Raw genomic sequence first — 26,915 nt, 5'->3', positions numbered from 1 at the left:
ATTACATTCTCTCTCTGACCCGTTCTGACCGCTGCTGGACGTAGACAAACTGACCAGTTGCTGTCCAATAACAGGACAGAGGAAAGGCAACAGGCTGGCTGCTAGTTTGACCATCCAGCTGCAACTCGGATAAGACGTTGATCATCCACAATTTCTAGGAGCATTATAGGATAGATTGACGCTGCTCAGAAAAAGGAGAAGGCAGATTGGATGGCAAATCAGCAGGATGTCTATTGGCGTGAGATTCATCTCTCACTCTCCGTTGCAGAAAGGTGGTATGAAAGTCAGGAAGTCGTCAAAGGAGATGGATGCAGCCGCTGGTGTCGCAAACTAAAACGCTGGGCTTTCTGACACACAAAAAAAAGTCACCAACTTTAATTGCCGAGACACGGCAATTATCATAAAATACCAGCAGATGCTGTACGTTTCTAGATGACCGTAAATAACAGGTTGACTGTACAGTAGTACAGCGGTTGGGGTCCCACAGTACCACACCAAAATGTGTTGAATGGACAAAGGCTCAGACACGGCGACGACAAACAGCTAAAAGCAGCGGTGTCCGTCCAATCTTTTGGCCACGTCGCGGTGTGTTATAGCATTCACCTGCTGGGGTTTCAATGAGATTTGGCTGTTTTTGCTGTTTTGTAGAATCATCGGGGAATTGACTGTTGATATTCTGGTCAATGGCACGCGGCCGTCCATAGTTCTGGGCCCGGCTTCCCAAAACCATTTTGAGGTTAAATTCATCGTTAGAACTTTGTCGGATCATCGTTAAATCTCGGCACTGTTTTACAAAACCGTCGTCCCTACAGTTGCCCTTGAAAACGCTTGTTATTCAATGACTGCCTCAGACCATTCGCAGAACAGATAAGTACGTCGTTTTTTTGCCCATCCACGTCACTTTATAAACTGTTAGGGTTTGACCAACTATTTGTGTGCATATCCTATATAATATAACAATCTGTTTGCATAACCTATATAATATAACACAGATGCTATAATGATAAGTTTATTAACTATAAGATAATTGAATACTGCTATATGTTAGAGGAAGTGGCTCATGTGATGGTGGGTCATGTGGACAGAATGGTGATGCTTTAAAACAGGGTTTTGCAAGAGCTTTTCTGTAGAATAATAGCAATAACAGGATATGGGTGAAAGGTATATGCGGGGGGGTGTAAGGGTTTTAGAGAACTGTGCATTTTGCAGTCACAAGATGAGACATCCGCCAGAGACAACAGCTACGCCAGGAAACAGGAGTGCGTCTAGAGGTTGGGACCAACCTGCACGCCATCGATAGGCTGGAATAAGTCTAAACCATATTCTAGCCTCTACTATGACAGGCCCTCATGGAGAGGGAACTAAGTCTGTCCAGTATTTAAGGAAAAACATGTGATGTCATTACCAGTTCTCTGTCTGCCCTGCGAGGTGTTACAGAGAGCCACATATATATATATATATACGAGCCACATATTTACCATTCAAGTGTTTGCATTAATTAAAGTACAAAGAACTCAGAAGTTACTATGTGCTGATTGTTTTGTCCTGATACCAGATTCGAATTGACGCAACTTAACAAAACAGAAGATCTCAGCTAACACAAAATCAACTTGTTTATCTGTCTTTCTGTGACTGCAGATAACTTCAGAACCAATACAAAGTTGCCAATGTCTTTGCAATTGTTACAAACAAGCAAAGGATATTAAGATGCTTCAAATGAAAACCGAGATAACTGTATTACAATATCCATATAGTAGGCTATATATAGGCCTATATTAAAATGATATTGAACTTAATGTAATGTTCATTCAATTTAGTTTTATTTAGCTATTTGTAGGCTACGCTACTGTCTGTAATGTTTGCCTCAATATATTTACTAATGTGTAGCCTAACGTGTGCGCAATGATGTGCCAAATCTTGATTTAGTGTTATATTTAACTAGGCAAGTCAGTTAAGAACAAATTCGTATTTACAATGACGGCCTACCAAAAGGCAAAAGCCCTCCTGCGGGGACGGGAGCCTGCGTTTTAAAAGTACAAATAAATGAGATAAAAACAAAACACACATCACGACAAGAGAGACAACACTACATAAAGAGAGACCTAACACAACAACATAGCATGGCAGCAACACATGACAACACAGCATGGTAGCAAGACAACATGGTAGCAACACAACTTAGCAGCACAGCATGGTAGCAGCACAAAACAGGGTACAAACATTATTGGGCACAGACAACAGCACAAAGGGCAAGAAGGTAGAGACAACCATACATCACACAAAGCAGTCACAACTGTCAGTAAGAATGTCCATGATTGATTCTTTGAATTAAAAGATTGAGATATAACTGTCCAATTGAAGTGTTTGTTGCAACTCGTTCCAGTCAACAGCTGCAGGGAACTGAAAAGACGAGCGACCCAGGGATGTGTGTGCTTTGGGGACCTTGAACAGAATGTGACGGGGAGAACGGGTGTTGTATGTGGAGGATGAGGGCTGCAGTAGATAACTCAGATAGGGGGGAGTGAGGCCTAAGAGGGTTTTATGAATAAGCATCAACCAGTGGGTCTTGCGACGGGTACAGAGATGACCAGTTTACAGAGGAGCATAGAGTGCAGTGATGTGTCCAATAAGGAACATTGGCGGTAAATCTGATGGCCGAATGGTAAAGAACATCTTACCGCTCGAGAGCACCCTTACCTGCCGATCTATAAATTACGTCTCCGTAATCTAGCATGGGTAGGTAGGTCATCTGAATCAGGGTTTGGCAGCTGGGGTGAAAGAGGAGCGATTATGATAGAGGAAACCAAGTCTAGATTTAACCTTAGCCTGCAGCTGAGAGAAGGACAATGTAAAAACAATTTAAACTGAGCCATGTTGGTTTAAAAAGCTGACTCTTCCAAATGAAAAATGTATCATTAAAATTAAAATCCAGACGGAAAATATTTCCACAAGAAGCAACCTAATATCACACAGTCAAACTCTCATTTCATTTAGTAAGTTCAACATTCTGCCATTCTCACTGTTAAACATTGCACAGTGTTCAACACAACGGCTCTGTATGTCAATTAAAAAAAAAAAAAAGGTATTCTTCTCTATAGTACCTTCAAAAAAATACGAAACTTAACAAGAACAAAATCCTTATCTGTGATCAATTTTTCATTTGGAAGAGTCAGCTTTTTAAACCAACATGGCTCAGTTTAAATTGTTTTTACATTGTAGTAAAACAAAATCTCATTTGATATGCATTTTGACATACTCCCAAGTACTTGTATGAGGTGACTACCTCAAGCACTAAACCCTCAGAGGTAGTAATCACACCTGTGGGGAGAGCGGCATTCTTCCTACCAAACCACATGACCTTTGTTTTGGAGGTGTTAAGGGCAGAGATAGCTTTTTGAACAATAAGAAAGCTTTGATGTTGAACATTTAACACAAAATCCGGGGAGGGGCCAGCTGAGTATAAGACTATCATCTGCATATAAATGGATGAGAGAGCTTCCTACTGCCTGAGCTATGTTGTTGATGTAAATTGAGAAGAGCATGGGGCCTAGGATCGAGCCTTGGGCTACAGCCTTGGTGACAGGCAGTGGCTGAGACAGCAGATGTTCTGACTTTATACACTGCACTCTTTGAGAGAGGTAGTTAGCAAACCATGCCAAAGACCCCTCAGAGACATCAATACTCCTTAGCACACAAGAATGGAATAGTCTACCATATCAAAAGCTTTGGCCAAGTCAATGAAAATAGCAGCACAACATTGCTTAGAACCAAGGGCAATGGTGACATCATTGAGGACCTTTAAGGTTGCAGTGACACATCCATAACCTGAGCGGAAACCAGATTGCATACCAGAGAGAAAACTATAGACATCAAGAAAGCCAGTGAGATGATTATTGACAAGTTTTTCTAAGACTTTTGATAAACAGGGCAAAATAGAAATAGCCCTATAACAGTTAGGATCAGCTTGATATCCCCTTTAAATAAAGGACGAACCGTGGCTGCCTTCCAAGCAATGGGAACCTCCCCAGAGAGGAGAGACGGGTTAAAAAGGTCAGAGATAGGCTTGGCGATGATAGGGTCAGCAACTTTAAAGAAGAAAGGATCTAAACCATCTGACCCAGATGTTTTTTTTGTTTAAGTTTAAGGAGCTCTTTTAGCACCTTCAGACTCAATGATCGTCTGCAGGGAAACATTTTGCAGTGGGACAGGGGAAAAAGAGGGAGGAGCATCGGGGCTAGTCGCATTAGAAGGGGTGGAAGTTGAGGAAATGTTGGACGGTCAAGGATGCATGGTTGAGTCAAATAGGAATCCTGACTTAATGAAGTGGTGATTTAAAGAGCTCAGCTATGTGCTTCTTGTCAGTAACCACATCATCAACTTTAAGGGACACGGGCAGCTGTGAGGAAGAGTGTTTATTCTCCAGGTCTTTAACCGTTTTACAGAACTTCTTGGGGTTAGACCCACAGAGAGAGAACTGCCTCTTAAAGTAACTAACTTTGGCCCTCCGGATGGCCTGAGTGCACTTATTTCTCATTTGCCTGAACGAGAGGCAGTCAACCTGAGTATGCGTGTGCCGAGCCTTTCGCCAAATGCAATTCTTGAGGTGGAGTAACTCTGCATAGATTACATAGGGTAAGCATTAGAATAAGCCGGCTAAATATTTGTTGCTATAGGTCAGGGTTCAACTAGATTTTTTCTTGAGTGGATGGTCGTGGGCCAGAACATAATTACAAATAATTTGAAGGCTGCAAATTGACCACAAGAAGCCCAAACAGATATATTTGACTAAACATAATCATTTCAAACCTTGCTTACTGTCACGACTTCCGCCGAAGTCGGTCCCTCTCCTTGTTCGGGCGGCGTTCGGCGTTCGACGTCACCGGCCTTCTAGCCATCGCCGATCCACTTTTCATTTTCCATTTGTTTTGTCTTTGTCTTACACACCGGGTTTCAATTCCCCAATTACTTGTTCATTATTTAACCCTCTGTTCGCCCATGTTTGTTTGTGAGTAATTGTTTGTATGTTATACTGTTTGTTATGTGGGCTTGCTTTATTGTATTATATTTGTCTATTTGGAGTAAATTACGTTTATTTACTCATATCTGCTGTCCTGTGCCTGACTCCTCTACACAAGCTACACACAGACCACATTACACTTACATTTGTATACCATCATGTGTCTCTCTATTATGAATGGGAATACTTGGGAACAGATTTTCTAAATTAAAATCCCCTGGAGCTGATTTCCTGGTGTTTTTAGTCATTTATTTATTGGTTTGCTCAGAAAACTTGGGGTGCACAAATGAAAGCACCCTCTGTGCGAATGCCAGTTGGGGAACCCTGCTATAGGTTATATCTCATAGGCTGTGATCAATTGTCAGTATTGTAGAATAATTCTAAAGTTAAGGTAAGATTTGAAAGGGAGAAAGCTGATCCAAGAGCAGCGATGCCTTTCTTTGGATCCTATCATTATTGACCGTTCTCTCTGTGTGGGGTTTTGGGAAACGCATGTTACATCGAGTGGCGCAGCGGTCTAGGGCACTGCATCTCAGAGCTAGAGGCGTCACTACAGACACCCTGGTTTGAATCCAGGCTGTATCACAACCGGTCGTGATTGGGAGTCACATAGGGCGGCGCACAATTGGCCCAGCGTCGTCCAGGTTTGGCCGGGGTAGGCCGTCATTGTAAATAAGAATTTGTTCTTAACTGACTCGCCTAGTTAAATAAAAGTTAAATATGTTCCATCTGTATGGGAAACCAGGCCCTAGTGTGTTTCCCCTCTTATGTAGAGACGTCTCTAACGCGGACAGTCTTGAATAAGGAACAGGGTTAAACTGTGGAGGGGGGAAGAATGAATGAGGCTTAATAGGACCTGAAGCTACTGTCTCTAAGCATTGTCTTGCCTGGTTGGTGATTTAGCAAACACATTCTGACAACACACAAATCTGTTCTATTGTCTCCGTATGCTGCTGATGAAGCAAGGTTAGACATTCTAGCCCTACTAAGGTCAGAGGAGAATTCCTGGTGACATGCCACACAAACATTTCCTCAACCATCCAATCTTAGACCGCAAACAAACACAGTGATATGGAGTGATTATACGTTGGGTGACGAGGACAAACTCCGACATATAGAGCTAATACCAAACGTGCTCAGATATAGGAGAGGGCTTGAAATACACATACAAAAAATTTGCTCAGAAATGCATCTATGTGGCAGACATTGTTATTGGCTCTCAGGCCGACTAGTACACACTATATAAGACAACCAGATATCCCTGTTCATGTAGGAACTCTTATCGTTTTGCCTCCCACACAACTTGTTAGAGGCTTAATAAACACTGCTTGCCTGACAGTACATGCCAGGGCTGGGCGGAGAGGGGGAGAAGAGGGGGATTCCTGGCACCAGGGGGACATTTCTTGTTTTTAATACAAACAAACCCATTTCTCAATTCCACGTCTGTCATCATTACTCTGTGGGCACAGGGCGTACACGACAATGATGTTACCCTGGCTGACTGGAGCTGTGCTACGATCATTGTCATCTCAGCACCCGCGAGGAAGGGAAGAGAGAGAAGCTGCCCGCTTGGGATCAAAAGATGCCGTCTTCCCTTCTCCTTTCCAAACAGCCTCTTTAAATCACATCTGCATGACAATGAGACTGAGACTGGTTGGCAGCAGTTCGCTTTCCTCCTCGTACTCGTCAAACACAAGCACAGACAAACACATCTCCCTCGCCTTTCCCCTGCTCCCACTCGTGTGACACGGCTTTGCTTTTATCAAAATAAATGGAAAAAGTACATTTAAGGGAATTGTTAGAGAAAACCTGCAGCCTTTAGATAATTGCCTTTGGAATGGACTCTGGCGTCCAAGCCGCCTCTGACAAGGTGCAGGTGGACAGACATCCTCCCTCGGTTATAAAGCAGAAGACGTTTACTCTTACTAACATGCACCCACATTTTTACCCCGGGAAACACAGCTAAAAGCCAGGGCACTCATGTACATAGGCCTATGTCTGAATAGCTTTGCTGCCTGTGTATAGGAGCAAACCAATTTGAGAGGTAGCCTATTTATTCTGTAATGGCTGTGTGGAAACGATAGAGAGATAGAGGGAGAGAGACAGAGCGGGAGAGAGGCTATAAGGGAAATTGTTATGAGGAAATTACCTTTCCCCTCGCTGCCCTCTTCGTGGATCTTCTTCACAGCTTGCAGGCCTTCCTCTTCAGAGTTCCCAGCTGGAGGAGAGAGGAATGATGAGGGGGAAAAAAGAGGATGGATGGAGGGAGGGATGAATGAATGGGGGTACTCTGGAGCAGCAGGTATCCTCCCCTCATCGTAGAGACCAGGGAGAGCCAAGTGAAAGACTAAACCTACACTTCTGATTTGGGTTTCATTGATTAATTGAAGCAGTGACACTTACGTTAATAATGATTTCCTTGCAATACCCTATTAAATTTGATTGAAGAGTCAAATTTTATTAGGTTAGGAAATAACTGCCGTAGGCAGGGATGTGTTAGCAATGTATCAAATATTCCCTTAGATTCCCTCTGTACTGTAGTGAAAATCAGTGCAACAGCATTACTTAAGCTACAATTCAACAAAACATGAACCTAGGGATGTTAGCACACAGGCTTCAACTATGTTGGATTGGGCATTTTAGAATGATTTGGGAGATTACTGAGTCATGACCAAAAGGGTGTGTTTACAATACCTATAACCACATGCATGCCAAGGCTTGCCAGGTGTCTTGCAGTCTCGTAACCCATTCCTCGGGCACCCCCCATCACTATGGCAACCCTTCCATTTTGTGTGTGCAAAACTGCGTGAGGAAGAAAAAGAAAACTATGGTCCATAGGTTGCCATTACCTTGCAATACAATGGAAAATCTATGGGTTGATACAAACAGGCGTATTTATTCCATCCATCTGAGAACAACTCAATTACGAGCAATACAAAACATAATTCCGCTAACTGACTTCATTTTGTTTTGCCCATTATAAAAACACACAGTACTTCCATTCTGGGGCAATTTGTGTTGGGTCAGAGATTACATTGGGTTATAATCTGCAGTTGTTGAAGTGTACAGTGTGGAGTCGGACTGAAGTTGAGTGAGTCACAGGTAAATATGTCCGTAACGACCTCTAGTCCTGAAACACGCAGGGAGGTAGAGCCCTTCAATATCGATGCCAAATAGATCCATTTTGCTTGACAACAACAGTTCCTGCCCCTGAAGATAAAATGACCTTGCGCAACAAGCACACAAAGCACAGCCTGCAGCGGCCAGACAGTTTAGCATGACTAAAATTAGAGCCGCAGTGCGTATCTATGCACTGAGGGTAATCAGGATGGTTGAGATTTCAACTCTATTACATTTCTCCCCATCAGATTTGCATCACATTTTCAGTGGCGGCTGGTGGGTGGTTAAATGGGCAGTTCATTGCTGATTTCCTTTCCGAAACAACTGTAACACTGAGGAGAAGCCTATAAATGCAATTTGATACCTTAGTAGTCCCATCGGGACTCATCTGAGGAAATTGTATTGGACACATTGAACACAAAATGAACACGAGCAAGCAGAGATTCAAATTATATAGGATATACTTTATGTTCTTCTGAGAGTTCAGTACAGATAACAAAGCTTGGCACATCAAAGCTTATCTCAAACGTATTGTAAAGACATCTTAAACAGTCTAAGGACTTCAAAGAGCAAAGCAAACAATGACTCAGAAATGACTTGAACATTGAGACAATAAAAGACATTTAGCCCTACATCAAATAGTTAATCAAATAAAATTGCAGCATGATCAGAAATGGAAAATTCACCAGATGTTACACTCACATAAATCCTTTTTACTAGTAGATAACATAGGAATATATGCTGAGGACATTTAGTTAAGTATTTCCTTTAGGATTAGGGTATTGTAACTGTTTGGTAGTGGGCAGCGGCCTGCCCAGTTATTCCATGGCCTGACCCAGAGTCCTGCTCCTGTCCCAAGCCCCATTCCCCTGAGTCATCCTCAATAGGTTCAGCCTCATGGCAGCGCTGTGAGTTTTCATAGAGAAACACCTGTTGGTCTACATGTGCCGGGGTGAGGTAGTTCCTCTTACCACAGAAGAAAGTCCCTGAGGAGCTGAACAGTCTGTGGGAGGGGACACTAGCGGCGAGGACACACCAGTACTTCTGGAGCACCTTAGGGAGAGTAGGGAATAAGCCCATACGGTCCGACCACCAATGGAGAGGGTCTTCGTTGAGACGCAGGATCTTCTGGGATTTGAAGTTGCTCAGCTCTTCCACGACCTGAGCGTGTAGCTCCTCTTGGTTCTCGTCACTGCCTGACTGGCAAAATATCACAGCCAAAGGGTTGCCTGCATTGCTACATGAAGGAAACGGTTTGTCAAGAGTCTGTTTTTTGTTGGGTGGCTCATCAGAAAGAGGAGCCAATTCATCTGTGACCACATTCTCATTCCTCTGTTTCTCAAGAATGGCTTTGGCCTCCTCAATGATGTCACTCTCCACTTGGGAGCGGTCATGGGGGGACAGGAAAGGAAGCCTCTTGTAACGGGGATCCAGGAAAGTGGTGACGTTGCAATCTCAGACGTCTGCGTGTAGGTGCTGGACAACACCTTGGAGATTACCTCTTTGGCCATGCCAACCTCTTTTGTGGCCCCTTCTTTGGCCTTGAGGGTTGTGTTCAGCAGCATGTGAAGAACAGGCCTCACCATACTAATGGTCGAATATCTACAGTCTGTTATCATGTCAGCTACCAGTTTGAAAGGTTGCAGAACTCCAATCAAGCCCTCAACCATGTTCCATTCACTGTCATTGAAACTCAGCTGATGGTGATCACTGTCCTCCATGAGTACCACACTGACAATGGCCTGCAGCTCTTTCAAGCGCTGGAGCATTGTCAGCGTGGACACCCAGGATCGAACCCTGTCTCTGATGAGGACACACTGGGCTAGGCCTTGCTTCCTCTGCTTCTCTCGCAGCAGATACATAGCCATCACGGACTGTTGGAAATAATCAAAAAGTTAGCAGCAAAGTCCCAAAAAGCTGTCAACAGCTGAAAGGCCTCATCCATCCCTCGATTTATAGTGTGGCCAAAGCAAGGCATCTGCACGGATAGATCCAGAAGAGAGCAAGCTTTCACAATGTCCAATGAACCGTTAGTGGTGGCACCGTTGACTTTGTGAGTTATCCCCCATTCGACAAAGGTTTCGTACAATGCTCTGGTAATATTCTCAGCTGTATTGTCCTCTGGAACTTCAAATGTTTTCAGGCACCTGGAACTCATGGAGAAACCGGAACCTAGTCCGTTTTGTGCATGAACAGGGAGATGTAGGTCCTGTTCTGGGTTTGGCTTTGCCAAAGGTCAGTTGAGACACCGCAGTTCACCACCCCTGCCACCTCACCCAGCACTGCATCTCGGATCTGATTGTACCTCTGTGGTAGGGCCTTCATTGCCACGTCGATTCTGCTAGGGGGCAAGTACCTTGGATCTGCTGTCCTTAAAAGGGCCTGAAAGGTGGGTTCTTCCACCACAGACACAGGGTACATCCCTTCACAGACAAAGCTGATGATCGCAGACGTCAGATCATTATGCCGTCGGTTGATATATTCAAACGCTGGGCTCCACTTCCGGATGGCTCCCTGACATTGCTGCTGCATAGGTTCAGTTTTTATCTTGGAGTAGGCTGTTGCGACTGCCTCACGCATCTGCTCTGTGTTGCTCCTCACAAACTCAGCTGGGTGGTTCTTCTCCAGGTGGTACGAGAGATTGGGAGGTGTTGCCGGAATATGCTATTTGAGTCATACATATGCGACAGTAGATCCTCCTCCAGTGTAGTATACACCCGTCTGCATCGGTGTCAAAGCCAAAATACCTCCATACTTTACTTTTCGCCCTTGGATGTGCGACAAGGTGGAGATTAGATGAGGAAACACCTTTGGCCTCCATTTTGTTCCTTTGACAATTATCCTTTTAGGTGCCTTCACTAATTACTGAGTACCTAACAAAGGCAGTGAGATAAAGGTAGCGTGAGATAAAAGGTTAACAACCGGTTAACAATAGGAAAAGAAAATGTCAGACAGGGGCTTTTAACGCAGTAATTAATAGGCTATAACTACATTTTTTATTAGTTGTAATTCAACCTATTCTCTGAATAAAATATTCTAAGAGCCATTACAGAATGAGCTTGTCACGGTTGTCGTCGGTGAAGGAGGACCAATACGCAGCAGGTACGTGTATGCTCATTTTGACTTTTATTGACTATCAACAATGAACATACAAAAAAGAACAAAACCACGAGAACGAGCGAACAACCACAAACAGTCTGGCAAAGCCTAGGGCTGAACACAGAACAATCACCCACCAATCACAAACACACCCTTATATATGGGACTCTCAATCAAAGGCAGATAGACAACACCTGCCTTCAACTGAGAGTCCCAACCCCAATTAACCAACATAGAAACACACTCACCAGATTAGACATAGAAATACATAAACATAAACCAACACCCGGAATTACTAAAACAAACACCCTTTTAACAAAACACACCACCCTGAACCACATAAAACAAATACCCTCTGTCACGCCCTGACCAAACTACAAAACAATTAACCTTATATACTGGCCAAGACGTGACAGCTTGCCTCTCCCATGCTGTGGAGGACATTGTGTATAAATCTAGGGGACACAATGCAATCTGCTTTGAGTATTGACAATTGTGTTTATCCAATCATCTCTCTAATTACTAGCCGGTCTTATCTTGATTGGGATACCAAGAAATTGCCTGACCCTGTCTCTCACCATAAAGCATAGGGCCCAATTACACAAGCATATTTTGCCAAGGCTAAAACTAACTTCAGTACAGCTTAGGCTCTAAATGACGTCACTGAATTCTTTGCATGCTTAGGTATGTTTGAGGGGTGGAGGCTAACTGGTATTTTCTAGAACGAGACAGAATACAACACTGCTATTGTGTCAGCGCATAGGCTAGACTACAAGTTCACATGAGGATTTCGACATTCAGACGTGAGGTGAATAAGGGGAAATATGGGATAAAGGTAATTGATGAACCCCTATCCACCCAAAAGCACTATAGTTCACACAAGGCAATGAAGATATGTAGTGAGGTTATCATGACATGTGATTCACCTTACAGGGCATGGTATTATGGCATACTATGAATTCTGAAAATGTGCATAGGAATATATATTAAAAAAAAACATTCCCATTACAGACCTAGGCTGCTCTTTTTGTAGAATCAGTGAGCATACAAACACTATACTCAAATGTAGGGTTAAAGTAGCCTAGGTCTGGGTATGGGGTTGTGTGCATTTGTGAAATGGAATGCTGATAGTAATTCATATTTGTGCTTGAAAATACTGGTTATGGAAAACAGATCATATATCCTAACAACAACACAAATGCTATAGGTACAGTAGCAGTCAACTACCACATAACACTTGCAGCATGATTTAAGACAGCCCGTTATATTAATCCCTCGACAATTTGTTTAACAGTGGTTGCATTTGACATGAATTCGTTAGCTAGTCAATTTCTCAGTCAAATTGGCTATTGTTGTTGAAAGCCTTCATTAGCTAGCTATGTAGTTAACGTCAACAGGCAGCTCTAGCCAGCAGCTAACGTTATAGGCTAGGAGAAGTGATCACCACTCCTGCTGCATTCAATATCTTTAATGAATACGGGGATCAACAGAAGTCTAACCTGGTAACGTAAAAGACTTGTTGAACAGTTGATACAGAAGAACTTTAACTCCCACTACATACAACCTCAAAATTGGTCAAATGAAAGACAGTAGCCACATCTCTGTGCCAGGTCTCTCCGTGTTTCAGTCCTTGGATTCCGTGCTACTCTGCACACGTGTGCTTCGATAAGTTCCTCCTGCTCTGTGAGTGCGCCGAAGCGCGCTCCCCCTGAAATCTGTATCACGAGTAGGGCACGCAACTGGCTGGAGGCGTAGAGATGTGAGGAGAGAAAACAAAAAGGCCTAACGTTATCCTCATGAATCTCATCTCACCTCACGGTCTGTACAGTGCGTCAAATTATTATCCGTTTTTATTTACTAAGACTTCTTACTTCACAATTCCAGTTATAACATTTTAGCCAGATACATTTTATGAAATAATTTCAAATGAAGCATTGGCTTTGATTGTAAGGCTTTGACTAGTCGAAAATAGTTGAGGTTCACTTCTGTTATAGGGGAGAGTGGGGTAAGTTGAGCCAAAGGGGTAAGTTGAGCCACCCTTGTTTCTAGGAAACCATACACAACATTTATAATTTGACCAAATATTAAGGAAGAGGTCATCATTTCATAGAGTTTGCGAAGGAAGAAACCTCATTAAAAAAATATTTCCTCCAAGACAAATGAATGTATTGTGTTAGAGGTTTCATGATGCTTGTACTGTATCTAAACCAAATTAGATCATTTTAAAAGATTGTTCTATACATCAGGGGGTCTCTATAAGCTTCAATATGAGGTCCTAAACCTAGCATGAAAGTGCATCCTTGTAGCTGAGTGGGCTAATATATTCAAATTGAGCCAATGGTTGAGCCAATGGCAAGTTGAGCAAATTAAAGTGTTTTATTGTGAGGTAATAACAAGGCCTGGCCTAGGTTAAGTGTTTAAAAAAGTACAAAGTGTTTGTTAGGTGTTAAGCCAGTGTTAAAAAATTATTTAAATACTTAAAAGTTTAAAAAAGTGATTGTGATTGTGTTGAATTGTGTTTGGGAAATAAAGATAGACATGGTTTTAAAAAGGTAGTGGTAATATTTAATTCAGTAAAGAAATTTCTTTTTTTGTACAAGCTATGTTGTCAAAACTGTTGTGTTTACATGAATCCTGGTTATTTCCAGTGATACATAACATCCTGAAATATATGTAGATATTTTTATTGTTAGAAAGAATACTATATTTCCCTTGGCGGTGTGATGCTGATGTAACAGTTGTTAACCTCTCTAGGGTAGGGGGCAGTATTTGCACGGCCGGATAAAAAACGTACCCGATTTAATCTGGTTATTACTACTGCCCAGAAACTAGAATATGCATATAATTGGTAATTGGTTTGATTTGGATAGAAAACACCCTAAGGTTTCTAAAACTGTTTGAATGGTGTCTGTGAGTATAACAGAACTCATATGGCAGGCAAAAACCTGAGAAGATTCCTTACAGGAAGTGCCCTCTCTGACCATTTCTTGGCCTTCTACACTCTCTTTATTGAAAACTGAGGATCTCTGCTGTAACGTGACACTTCCTACGGCTCCCATAGGCTCTCAGAAGGCGGCAGAACGTGGAATGATGACTTTGCAGGCCATGGCTGAAAAACAGTAGCGCATTTTGTAAGTGGTCTATCAGAGAACAATGAGACTGGGGGCGCGTGCACGAGCCGACACCATGTTTTTATTTTTTCCTCTTTGAACGAAAACAACGACTCCCGGTCGGAATATTATCGTTTTTTTACGAGAAAAATCGCATAAAAATTGATTTTAAACAGCGGTTGACATGCTTCGAAGTACGGTAATGGAATATTTAGAAATGTTTTGTCATGAAACGCTTCGGGCGCGTAACCCTTCGTCACCCTTCGGATAGTGTCTTGAACGCACGAACAAAACAGAGGATATTTGAACATAACTATGGATTATTTTGAACCAAACCAACATTTGTTATTGAAGTAGAAGGCCTGGGAGTGCATTCTGACGAAGAACAGCAAAGGTAATCAAATTTTTCTAATAGTAAATCGGAGTTTGGTGAGGGCCAAACTTGGTGGGTGTCAAAATAGCTAGCCCGTGATGGCGAGCTATCTACTCAGAATATTGCAAAATGTGCTTTTGCTGAAAAGCTATTTTAAAATCGGACATAGCGATTGCATAAAGGAGTTCTGTATCTATAATTCTTCAAATAATTGTTGTGTTTTTTGTGAACGTTTATCGTGAGTAATTTAGTAAATTCACCGGAAGTTTGCGGTGGGTATGCTAGTTCTGAACATCACATGCTAATGTAAAAAGCTGGTTTTTGATATAAATATGAACTTGATTGGACAAAACATGCATGTATTGTATAACATAATGTCCTAGGAGTGTCATCTGAAGAAGATCATCAAAGGTTAGTGCTGCATTTAGCTGTGGTTTGGGTTTATGTGACATTATATGCTAGCTTGAAAAATGGGTGTCTGATTATTTCTGGCTGGGTACTTTGCTGACATAATTTAATGTTTTGCTTTCGTTGTAAAGCCTTTTTGAAATCGGACAGTGTCGTTAGATTAACGAGAGTCTTGTCTTTAAAATGGTGTAAAATAGTAATATGTTTGAGAAATTGAAGTAATAGCATTTCTAAGGTTTTTGAATATCGCGCCACGGGATTCCACTGGCTGTTGAGTAGGTGGGACGATTTCGTCCCACATACCCTAGAGAGGTTAAAGTACTATGTGAATTTCACCAGGTTCATATATTAATATGTCATGTTGATTTGTTATTATGCATGCCTACATCCTGGGAGTAGGGGGAGGTTTCATACTCTGATCAAACCCCTGTAAAGTGTGTAGGTGCAGGATGTTACCCCATGTTTTGCTCCACAAAAAATTTGGATGAAAGCCCTTCATCTAGTGTTAATCCAAATGCCCCTGTAGATGGTCTAGCTGAGCTGGTCACTCAGCTAGCCCGGGAAATAGGGAGCTCCATTAGGGAAGAACTACAGAGTGGCAGGTCCAGTACTTATGAGCCACCCGTAAGTACAGAGAAGATAAGTGATCATCATTCAGAGGATATGTCAGTAGGATATGTAGACCTCAGTAAAATTAAGTTCATCATGCAATCAGACATAAAGGAACCTCCTACATATAGAGGAGATGGTACAGATAAATGCTCCATTCATGAATGGGAGGAGTTGATGAGAATATACTTAAGGAGGAAGGGATGTCCTGTTGGGGAACAATCAGATGAGATGATTAGTCGATTATCTGGCAAAGCAAGAGACATGGTAAAGATAGATTTACGCAATGAGACAACTGTTGATCCTACAGAGAAGCCAGAGATTGTATTTGACATTCTGAAACAGAATTTCAGTGAATTGGTCTATTCATGCATGCCTTTGGCTGATTTTTACAATACTAAACCTGTACCCGGAGAGGCTGTTATGGAGTATTGGGTTCGATTGAACAAGGCCGTAGATGTCGCTGACGAGGGCCATAAGAGACAAGGTAAGAAGATTGACAGCTCCAACTCCGATGTCGTCAGGATGTTTGTAACATACTGCCCTGACCCCAAACTGGCAGCAGTATTCCAATACAAGTCTGCTGAGAAATGGACTGCGAGTGAAGTACAGGAGAGAATCTATGAACATGAACGCCGCAGGAAGGCCACCATGTGTCAATCTACCACTGTATCATCAAAGCAAATAACAGTACATCCCCAGTCAACTCCGTTTGAAGGCGGGGTAAATGCTGGTGCGTGCAGTGACACTTCTCTCACATCAAGCGCCAAACAAGATGGGCAGAGTGCAAGTATCGAGAGACTCATTCACCTGCTTGAACGTACCTTAGAGAAGAGCATCCCACCCGTTATGGTTTCACAGACACAGGCCAAGGCACCATCTTTCCCCGCCCAACCCTTCAGGCGTAGGGAATGCAGGGTTTGTGGCTCAACAGATCACTCCACTGTGATGCACTGTAGACATGAGAACCTGTGCCTCTGGTGCTTTTCCCCAGATCATTGGAAGTCAAATTGTCCAAAACAGGGGGAACGCTATGCCAATCCCGGTGGTGAGAGACACCCACCACAACAGCAGAGAAACTCACCACCACAGCAGCAACCGTTAAACTGACACGCCCACAGGTGAAGGGGGGATATGTGGGTGTTCCACTGTCTACCCCCAAGAAAGAATCTGATGATCTCGAGAAAACGTATGAGATTTTGTGCTCTGATGCGAAAGAAGGAAAGAAAATTGTTATGTTAGGTTCACAAGAGGTTGAGGATTTTTCAGATTTGTTTTACACCTCTGTGTCTGTACATGGGAAAGTGCAGCTTAAGGGCATGCTTGACACTAGGTCTATGGCCTGTACATTGAGTGAGCATGCGGAGCAGAGACTTTTGGAAGCAGGTGCCCTTCCTCAGCATTATCAGCCTCCTACAGAGTTAGTATTAGTGGGGTGTGGGGGGAAGCAGACCTCAACAAAGCATTTCTATGATTTGGAGATGCAAATCTACGGGATTGATGTTAAAGTGCCCACCCTAGTTGTTCCTGGACAGCGTGATGATCTTATCCTGGGATCGAATGTCATTAAGCATCTATTGCATGAGATGAAAGGCACTGACGAATACTGGAAGCTCGTCAACAACATGGATGGCAAGACCCACTCACCAGAGGGTGAGCAGTTTCTGCAGATGATGACAAGTGTCACAAGATGGAAGGGACAGCAAGTCGATGGCAAGATTGGGACAGTGAAGCTCACTCAAGCTGTGACTCTTTCGCCCAAGACTGAACACTTAGTTTGGGGTAAACTTCCTAAAAATTTGGCATTGTCTCCAGGCAGCACTGTAATAGTCGAGCCTGCGAGGTCAAAGGTCATGCCCAGAAACATACTCGTGGGTAGAGTTATTACACCCATGTGGGGAGATGGCTGGGTCCCTTTAAAGGTAGTAAACTGTTCTGACAAACATCTTACCCTAAGACGTAACATGAAGCTGGCCGATGTGTCTTCATGCTTGGCTGTTGAGGATGCAACAATCTTTCAGGGCCTTCATGAAGTGAGGAAAACCCCAATGGAACAGAAGCAGGATGACAATGGCTGCCACAATCTGAAACAAAGACTGTCTGATCTAGGATTAGTAGACATTGACATTGATGGATGCCAGGTAACTGACCAGTGGAAGGAGAAGCTTGTGAATACCATCACAAAATATGAAGACATCTTCTCAAGACATAATCTGGACTGCGGAGAAGCCAGGGGTTATGTTCACCGTATCCACCTGGTTGATGACAGACCCTTCCGGCTACCATACAGAAGAGTTCCGCCTGCTCATTACCTGAAGCTGAGGAAGGTATTGACAGATATGGAAGAAGTAGGTCTTATACGCAAGTCGGTTAGTGAGTATGCCTCCACTTTAGTCATGTTATGGAAGAAAGACGGGAGTCTGAGGTTATGCACTGACTTCAGGTGGATGAATGCACGAACGGTGAAGGACGCTCATCCCCTTCCTCATCAAGCAGATTGCATCGCAGCCCTTGGTGGCAGTGCATTTTTCAGCACCATGGACGTGACCTCAGGATTTTATAACATTCCAGTTCATGAAGAGGACAAGAAGTACACAGCCTTTACCACACCGATGGGACGTTATGAGTACAACTGCATGCCACAAGGTCTGTGTAACAGCCCGGCCCCTTTCATGAGAATGATGTTAAGTATATTTGGGGACCTAAATTTCTCAAATCTCCTTTGTTACCTAGATGACTTGTTGGTCTTTGCACCCACCGAGGAACAGGCTCTACTGCGACTTAAAGTTGTGTTTAGCCGCTAAGAGCTAACAATCTCAAACTAGCACCCAAGAAATGCCACTTCCTACGAAGAACAGTGAAATTCCTCGGACATATCATTAAAGAGGACGGTGTGTCAGTGGATCCTGAGAAGGTGGAGGCCATTACCAAGATGAGCCAAGCTCAGCTGATGGAGGCAGACAGATGCACTCCCTCTGCTCGGAGGCTGAAATCCTTCTTGGGTATGGTATTATATTACCAGCACTTCATTCCTGACTTTTCCGCCATAGCCAGACCTTTGTTTGCACTCACTGGGGGTCAAAAGAGAAGAGGAAGAGATGGGAAGAAGGGCAACAGTGGGAGTTTCCGGAAGCTGACGCTATCGGATTGGACTGAGGAGTGTGTCGTTGCATTCCAGAAGCTGGAGGATGCTCTTTTGAATTGTGTCGTGCTAGCTCACCCTGATTTCGAGAGGCCGTTCATTCTCGTCACTGACGCTTCCTTGGATGGTCTTGGGGCTGTGCTTTGGCAAGTGCCTGAAGGTTAAGATAAGGCAAGGCCCATAGCAATCCACAAACCCACACGTACATAATTCAAGACCGTTACGGCAGAGAGAAAGTGGTTCACAGGAATCTACTGCTGCAGGTGAATTTCCTGCCATTTGAAATTGATGATTCAGCGCACTTCAATGACAGTGATGCTGCAGGGCCTTCAATCAATGTAGATGCAGGAGAGGTCACCCACTCCGGCGATGGACTGGACAGGGAAGACATGGAGGACTCTGGGGAGGAAAGCGCATCTTGGCTGGCGGAGGATTCAAGCGATTACTCCGAGCTCTGGACATCGGATGGAAAGTCAGAACCAGAAGAACCTTGTTTGCTTGAGGAAAATGACCTGGGAAGCACCTCTGAGATCCTGGTGCTGATTCCTTCAAACCCTCCTCTGATCAATGATCTAAGGCCAGAGCCACTGTTAGTCACCATGGCCCCTAGCGCAGTGGCAGGTCGCACAAGGGCAGGAGACTCAAGAGAGTCAAGAGACTAATTGAGTCAATCCACCAGAAGGTGCAAGTAACATAGTACAGAGATATGATTTAGTACAAAATTACTGTTTTTTTAAGGCTAAGAAGGTAGGTATAGTGTAAGAGGCACTATGCATCTAGGGGCAGTTGAAGGCCTGACCAACTTTCACTTGCCCTGAACCCTATGGGTAGCTTTGAACTGAGTTCAGAATTATGCCTTGAGCTTGGTAGGTTATTTTGTTGTTTTACAAGGTTGGTGAAATTCAGGAGGGGTGAATGTAACAGTTGTTAAAGTACTATGTGAATTTCACCAGGTTCATATATTAATATGTCATGTTGATTTGTTATTATGCATGCCTGCATCCTGGGAGTAGGGGAGTGTGTACTTACGTTTTGCCCTGCGTGCTCGTGCTCAAATAATTTTGATGCACTATGAGAGGTAGGCACGCTTTTTCTGTCGTCTTCAGAAAAGTTTGATTCTTTTAAGCACAAAGTCATACGCACAGTGTTTTGTTCATGAATAATGTTGTATATTTAGAGGTTACTCATAAGTGGATGGTATTGTTAAGATGCACTTGTAATTGTACTTTTTAGGATGATGTCAACATTCTGAATTCAACATGTGGTTAATAGCTAACTAAGGTATTAGCAGGCTATTGTATGTGTGAACGATGGCTAGCTCCTCGAATGATCCCAGTCCCTTGTATTGTGCATCTGTTGTAGAAAGAGGCAACGATTCGCAGAACATATGTGCTCTTCAAATGTTTTATTTTCTTTTGGATGCAGGTATGTGGTTTTATCTATGTAAAATATGTTGATGCATAATAAGGAGAGGCTGTACTAATTTTTGTATTCTAAAATCATTTTGATGCACTACGAGAGAAAGAGGTGACGATTCGCAGAACATATGTGCTCTACAAATGTTTTCTTTTCTTTTGGATGCAGATGCAGGATGCAGAGAGCGAATTCTGCTTAATTAAAACTACCTGATCTCCAAAGTCCACATCTATAGTCTCAATCAACCACACACAACGCAGAGTTACAGCGGTGCAGTACAGCACCGGTTACACTGAGAAACAAAATTGCTGAACTTACTCACTATCATCTAAGGAAGGATGAATGTACATAATATTGCCTAAGGCCCAAGGGGTTGTGGCAACTCCAAGGTGTAGGCTTTCGCTCAGTGCAACAAAGTCTTGAGTGAAGCAAACGACCCGGACTGATAGACCCTGTCGGTTTGCCTACATTGGTGCCGTGATCACACAGGAGTCTATCAGTTTATCCCAGCTTTCCCAAACTAAGTGTCGCGACCTCATGTGGGGTTGCCTTATTTGAAAATGGGGTCGTGAGAGAAACTCTGAAATAAATGTTTTAAATATTGCGCATGGTTCATAGAACCGGGGTTACGTCAGTAACATCTGGTAGCCGTTAGATGCAGTTGTAATGAACAGAGCGGTTTCAGTTTTTTTGATACAAATGTGTCTCTATCTTATGTGTCTTCTGTTTCCCTCTACAATGCCCACAAGCCGAGCAGGACTCATTAGAACAGAGTGGACAAGACCAGGCACTAAATCAGACTGGGGGAAAAAGTACATTATCAATTAAAGCAGGAAGCACCAGTGACTCGGTCTATAAAAAAAGTGGTCAGATGAAGCAGATGCTAAACTACAGGACTGTTTTTCTAGCACAGACTGGAATATGTTCCGGGATTCTTCCGATGGCATTGAGGAGTACACCACATCAGTCACTGGCTTTATCAATAAGTGCATCGAGGACGTCATCTCCACAGTGACTGTACGTACATGCCCCAACCAGAAGCCATGGATTACAGGCAACATTCGCACTGAGCTAAAGGGTAGAGCTGCCGCTTTCAAGGAGCGGGACTCTAACCCGGAAGCTTATAAGAAATCCCGCTATGCCCTCTGACGAACAATCAAACAGGCAAAGCATCAATACAGGACTAAGATCGAATCGTACTACACCGACTCCGATGCTCGTTGGATGTGGCAGGGCTTGCAAACTATTACAGACTACAAAGGGAAGCACAGCTGAGAGCTGTCCAGTGACACGAGCCTACCGGATGAGCTAAATAACTTCTATGCTTGCTTTGAGGCAAGTAACACTGAAACATGAATGAGAGCATCAGCTGTTCCGGACGACGGTGTGATCACGCTCTCCGCAGCCAATGTAAGTAATAACTTTTAACAGGTCAACATTCACAAGGCCGCTGGGCCAGACGGATTACCAGGACGTGTACTCCGAGCATGCGCTCACCAACTGGCAAGTGTCTTCACTGACATTTTCAACCTCTCCCTGTCTGAGTCTGTAAAACCAACATGTTTCAAGCAGACCACCACAGTCCCTGTGCCCAGGAACACTAAGGTAACCTGCCTAAATGACTACCGACCCATAGCACTCATGTCTGTAGCCAGGAAATGCTTTGAAAGGCTGGTCATGGCTCACATCAACACCATTATCCCAGAAACCCTAGGCCCACACCAATTTGCATACCGTACCTACAGATCCACAGATGATGCTATCTCTATTGCACTCCACACTGCCCTTTCCCACCTGGACAAAAGGAACACCTATGTGAGAATGCTATTCATTGACAACAGCTCAGTGTTCAACACCAAAGTGCCCTCAAAGTTCATCACTAAGCTAAGGACCCTGGGACTAAACACCTCCCTCTGCAATTGGATTCTGGACTTCCTGACGGGCCGCCCACAGGTGGTAAGGGTAGGTAAGAACACATCCGCCATGCCCCTCAGGGGTGTGTGCTCAGTCCCCTCCTGTACTCCCTGTTCACTCATGACTGCACGGCCAGGCATGACTCCAACACCATCCTTAAGTTTGCTGATGACACAACAGTGGCAGGCCTGATCACCGACAACGATGAGACAGCCTATAGGGAGGAGGTCAGAAACCTGACCGTGTGGTGCAAGGACAACAACCTCTCCCTCAATGTGATCAAGACAAATGAGATGATTGTGGACTACAGGAAAAGGAGGACCGAGCACGCCCCCATTCTCATTGACGGGGCTGTAGTAGAGCAGGTTTAGAGCTTCAAGTTCCTTGGCGTCCACATCACCAACAAACTAACATGGTCCAAGCACACCAAGACATTCGTGAAGAGGGCACGACAAAACCTATTTCCCCTCTGGAGACTGAAAAGATTTGGCATGGGTCATCAGATCCTCAAAAGGTTGCATCACTGCCTGGTATGGCATCTGCTCGGCCTCCGACCGCAAGGCACTACAGAGGGTAGTGCGTACGGCCCAGTACATCACCGGGGCCAAGCTTCCTGCCATCCAGGACCTCTATACCAGGTGTTGTCAGAGGAAGGCCCTAAAAATCGTCAAATTATTCCAGCCACCCTAGGCAGTTAACCCACTGTTCCCCGGGCGCCATGGATGTTGATTATGGCAGCCCCCTGCACCTCTCTGATTCAGAGGAATTTGGTTAAATGCAGAAGACAGATTTCATTTGAATGCATTTTGTTGTACAGCTGACTAGGTATCCCCTTTTCCCAAATTGCATCCTATTCCCTACATAAAAACTCTGGTCAAAAGTAGTGCACTACATAGGGAATAGGGTGCCATTTCGGATGCTGTCAGTTCAGACTGCACTCTTAAAAATAAAGGTGCAACTTGGAACCAAATAAGGTCCTTGAGAGCGATGCCATAAGGAAAGCAGTTTAGGGTCTCTGAAGAACCATACATGAGATGGTTCTTTGAAAAGAAAATCGAAATGGCTTGACCCTCCAGGAACGGAATTGAATAGCCCTATTGTATGGTTTTAAGCCTGACCTGCATATTTCCCAGGGTGCCTTTCAAGTGATTCTTTTTGGCAAGTGACAGAGACAGAGGGATTGCATTCTTTCATATTAAGTCCTGTGGCCTTCATAAAGTGAAATCCTAAGTGAATATCTTGTCATTAAAATGAAATACTTTAAAGATGCGCAATGCAGAAATGGCCATTTCCTGATTGCTAAAATTCGAATAGGTTGCCTAATTTCAGTTTATGTGACAAAACAAGCAAGTATAGTGTAGAGAATCATTGTACCATCTGAATCGTTGTGAAATATATTTCCCACATCCAAAAATATTGTATTTTCAGCTGTTTGAAGCTGGTGTACAAAACCAAAAGTAAAATATGCAAAAACGAAACATAAATATGGGAAGCATAGAAATAGTGTACATAGAACAGATCAAACTGGAAGAACCATTTCAGTAACAGGTGTAATAAGTCCAAGTAACATATTAGAATAGTTTAGTGTATGTTATTTATATTTGAGTAGCATAAGAATAACTAGTTAATCAATGTACATGCAAGAACAGATATTGAAACAAAGAATTCTGAAACTCAACCAGCAATAGAGCATGCTGGGAAATACACTATATATGCAAAGTATGTTGACACCCCTTAAAATTAGTGAATTCGGCTATTTTAGCAACACCCGTTGCTGACACGTGTATAAAAATCGAGCACAAAGCCATGCGATCTCCATAGACAAACATTGGCAGTAGAACATCGTTGCTGAAGAGCTCAGTGACTTTCAAATTGGCACCATCAAAGGATGCCACCTTTTCAACAAGTCTGTTCGTCCAATTTCTGCACCACTAGAGCTACCCCAGTCAACTGTAAGTGCTGTTATTGTGACTTGGAAACATCTAGGAGCAACAACGGCTCAGCCACGAAGTGGTAGGCCACATAAACTCACAGAACGGGTCCGCCGAATGCAGAAGCGTGTAGCGTGCAAAAATCATCTGTCCTCGGTTGCAACACTGGAAGCAACGTCAGCACAATAACTGTTCGTCGCAAGCTTTATGAAATGGGTTTCTGTGGCCGAGCAGCCGCACACAAGCCTAAGATCACCATGCGCAATGTAAGTGGTGTAAAGCTTGCCACCATTGGACTCTGTGGCAGTGGAAAAGAGTTCTCTGGAGTGATGAATTACGTTTCACCATCTGGCAGTCCGACGGACAAATCTGGGTTTGGTGGATGCCAGGAGAACGCTACCTGCCCCAATGCATAGGGCCAACTGTAAAGTTTGGGGGAGGTGAAATAATGGTCTAGGCCCCTTAGTTCCAGTGAAATCGTAATGCTACAACATACATACATTCTCGGCGATACTGTGCTTCCAACTTTATGGCAACAGTTTGGGGAAGGCCCTTTCCTGTTTCAGCATAACAATGCCTCCGTGCATAAAGCGAGGTCCATACAGAAATGGTTTGTCGAGATCGACGTGGAAGAACTTGATTAGCTTGCACAGAGCCCTGACCTCCACCCAGTCGAACGCCTTTGGGATGAATTGGAATGCCAAGTGCAAGCCAGGCCTAATCGCCTAATGCTCTTGTGGCTGATTGGAAGCAAGCGTCCGCAGCAATGTTCCAACATCTAGTGGAAAGACTTCCCAGAAGAGTGGTGGCAGTTGTAGCAGCAAAGGGGGGGGGGGGCAACTCCATATTAATGCCCATGATTTTGGAATGAGATGTTCGACGAGAAGGTGTCCATATACTTTTGGTCCTGTAATGCATGGTTTTGGTTAAACTCGGGTTATTAACACCAACACTGGGGTTATTTTACACAACTGAGTGTTCATTTAACTCTTAATTTAAATGTATGCAGGCTTCCATTTATTTCAAGAAGCTTTTAGAATTCTGGAGAACAGTAGATCCACATCAAGAACCCCACACTTATGTCAATGTTTCTTTATCCAGGCAAGAGTTATCCAAGGAACCTTAAAAGCTGAGGAAGAACCATTTAAGAGCCTTATTCTTAAACGGTCCAGACTGAGTGGGATTGTTAAATAATCATTGTTATTTATTGTAGAATAGACTACTGGAGAAGTAGGCCTAAATTATAATCCAACAATATGAATAGGCTATATGCTGAGTGTCTGCATCAAAAAGCTTTCTCTTTGAGTTCAATTCAGATATTTATAGAGATGGTAGGATTTTGTTATAGCAATGTTATTACATCTAATGTTGAATACACAGGACACCGTATAAGGTCAAATAAACAAAAATATCAAATCAGAGCTGTTTTAAAAAGGTAAAAATGTACAGGAAATTCCGCAGAATTGAAATATTCATAGAATAAAATCAGTCCCAAAATCAGAATCAGAACCAGAATGATTCAATAGAATTTCAAATGTTATTGATGCTTCATCATGTCTCTGAATTGTCAACGGTGTTTTTTTGGATGACCAGTAACCGGACATTTGCGAGGGGTATAAGGGTGATACGGATGTTTCAAAAACGTGTAGCCTGAACCTCCTTCCCGCCTTTGTCACACTATAGCAGCTTTCCCATTAATATACGTTTTACTGAATTATAAAATATTATTATGACAATTGCCTGGAATGAATGCCAATAGAAATTAAGATAAACATTTATCCTGATTTGCAATAGCCTACCTCATGCTAACACGAATGTGGCGCAACACGTTGGAGATATAATTGAATAGGCTATTCAGCCTACACGATACACATAAAAGGAACTGCACATATTTTACTCAACATGAGCAACATACACAAACGAATCCCATGATACCGTTGGTTAAATGAAGCACCTTGAGCTCATGGTCAGAGCGGTCAAGACGCGCCGGTGGACTTACCAAAGGGTCACCCTGGCGCGTCTCCGTATAAACCAAAGTCAGGGTATCGTCTGCTTTTCTCACGACAAGCGTCAGATACCGTGGTCGCAATCCACGTCTCGGCATATATACCATAGTATTACATAAAGAATGAGTAAAATGGCAAAAATAAACAAAGCCACTAAGATCGCCTTGTTAAATGGAGACAAGAAAGACTGCATGTCAGCAGCGAAGCAAAAGAGGAGGAATAAGCGGGCTCTGTTGCTCCAGCTCTTATAAATGAAATGATGGACACGTTCTCTGCACTCTACAGCACCCGAACTAGTCCTCCTTGGCATCTGCATTGATGCGTGCCAACTTGAAGAGTCAGACTGGGTGGCATCCGCTGGCCTATACATTTGTCCTTAGAGACCTCAACATTCACTGAAGCAACACAAATATGATTATAGATCATTATAAATAGACTGCACTGTCCACGATTCCATTATCCTCAAAGGTCGATAAACAGAGACGATTTCAAATCACAGTTCATTTAAAAAAAATAATAAGGCAAAGATTATTTCAATATCGTGCTCTGTTATTCGATGTTGGTTATTTCCCTATTATAGACTATGCATGACATCGATTAGGCCATAGCCTACTATACACTCTTTTACAAGACGAGGGGTTGTAGTGTAGCTGCCAACTGCATTATTTCTCATGACCATTTTCACCATGGCCCAGCTGCCACATTTTCTTCGCTTTTACGCGCACCGCACAAAATGGAAAGGCACGTTACAAATTAAAGTGAAAACCATG

The 26,915-nt window shown here is 43.3% G+C and overlaps 1 protein-coding gene and 1 pseudogene across 2 annotated transcripts in view; both read right to left on the bottom strand.

Moving 5' to 3' along the window:
• Positions 1-26,520, bottom strand: part of LOC115179353 (dehydrogenase/reductase SDR family member on chromosome X-like) — a 39,439-nt gene extending 12,919 nt beyond the window's left edge. The window contains exons 1-3 of one of the 2 annotated variants that reach the window (XM_029740786.1): positions 26,139-26,520; positions 7,712-7,819; positions 7,167-7,235 (exon numbers count right to left, since the gene is read on the bottom strand). In XM_029740786.1, the coding sequence (XP_029596646.1) occupies positions 7,167-7,235; positions 7,712-7,784 (142 nt within the window). In that variant the 5' untranslated portion in view covers positions 7,785-7,819; positions 26,139-26,520. Of the gene's footprint in view, positions 1-7,166; positions 7,236-7,711; positions 7,820-12,735; positions 12,899-26,138 lie in introns of those variants that run through there. The other variant, XM_029740787.1, reaches the window with a different exon arrangement.
• LOC115179352 (zinc finger BED domain-containing protein 1-like) lies at positions 8,581-11,400 on the bottom strand (annotated as a pseudogene).
• Positions 26,521-26,915: the final 395 nt, after the last annotated feature.

The sequence above is a fragment of the Salmo trutta genome, chromosome 39 (assembly GCF_901001165.1).
Source record: "Salmo trutta chromosome 39, fSalTru1.1, whole genome shotgun sequence".
Classification (NCBI taxonomy): domain Eukaryota; kingdom Metazoa; phylum Chordata; class Actinopteri; order Salmoniformes; family Salmonidae; genus Salmo; species Salmo trutta.
The sequence above is the reverse complement of the archived record's forward strand: the minus strand, read 5'-3'. Positions and strand labels throughout refer to the sequence as shown.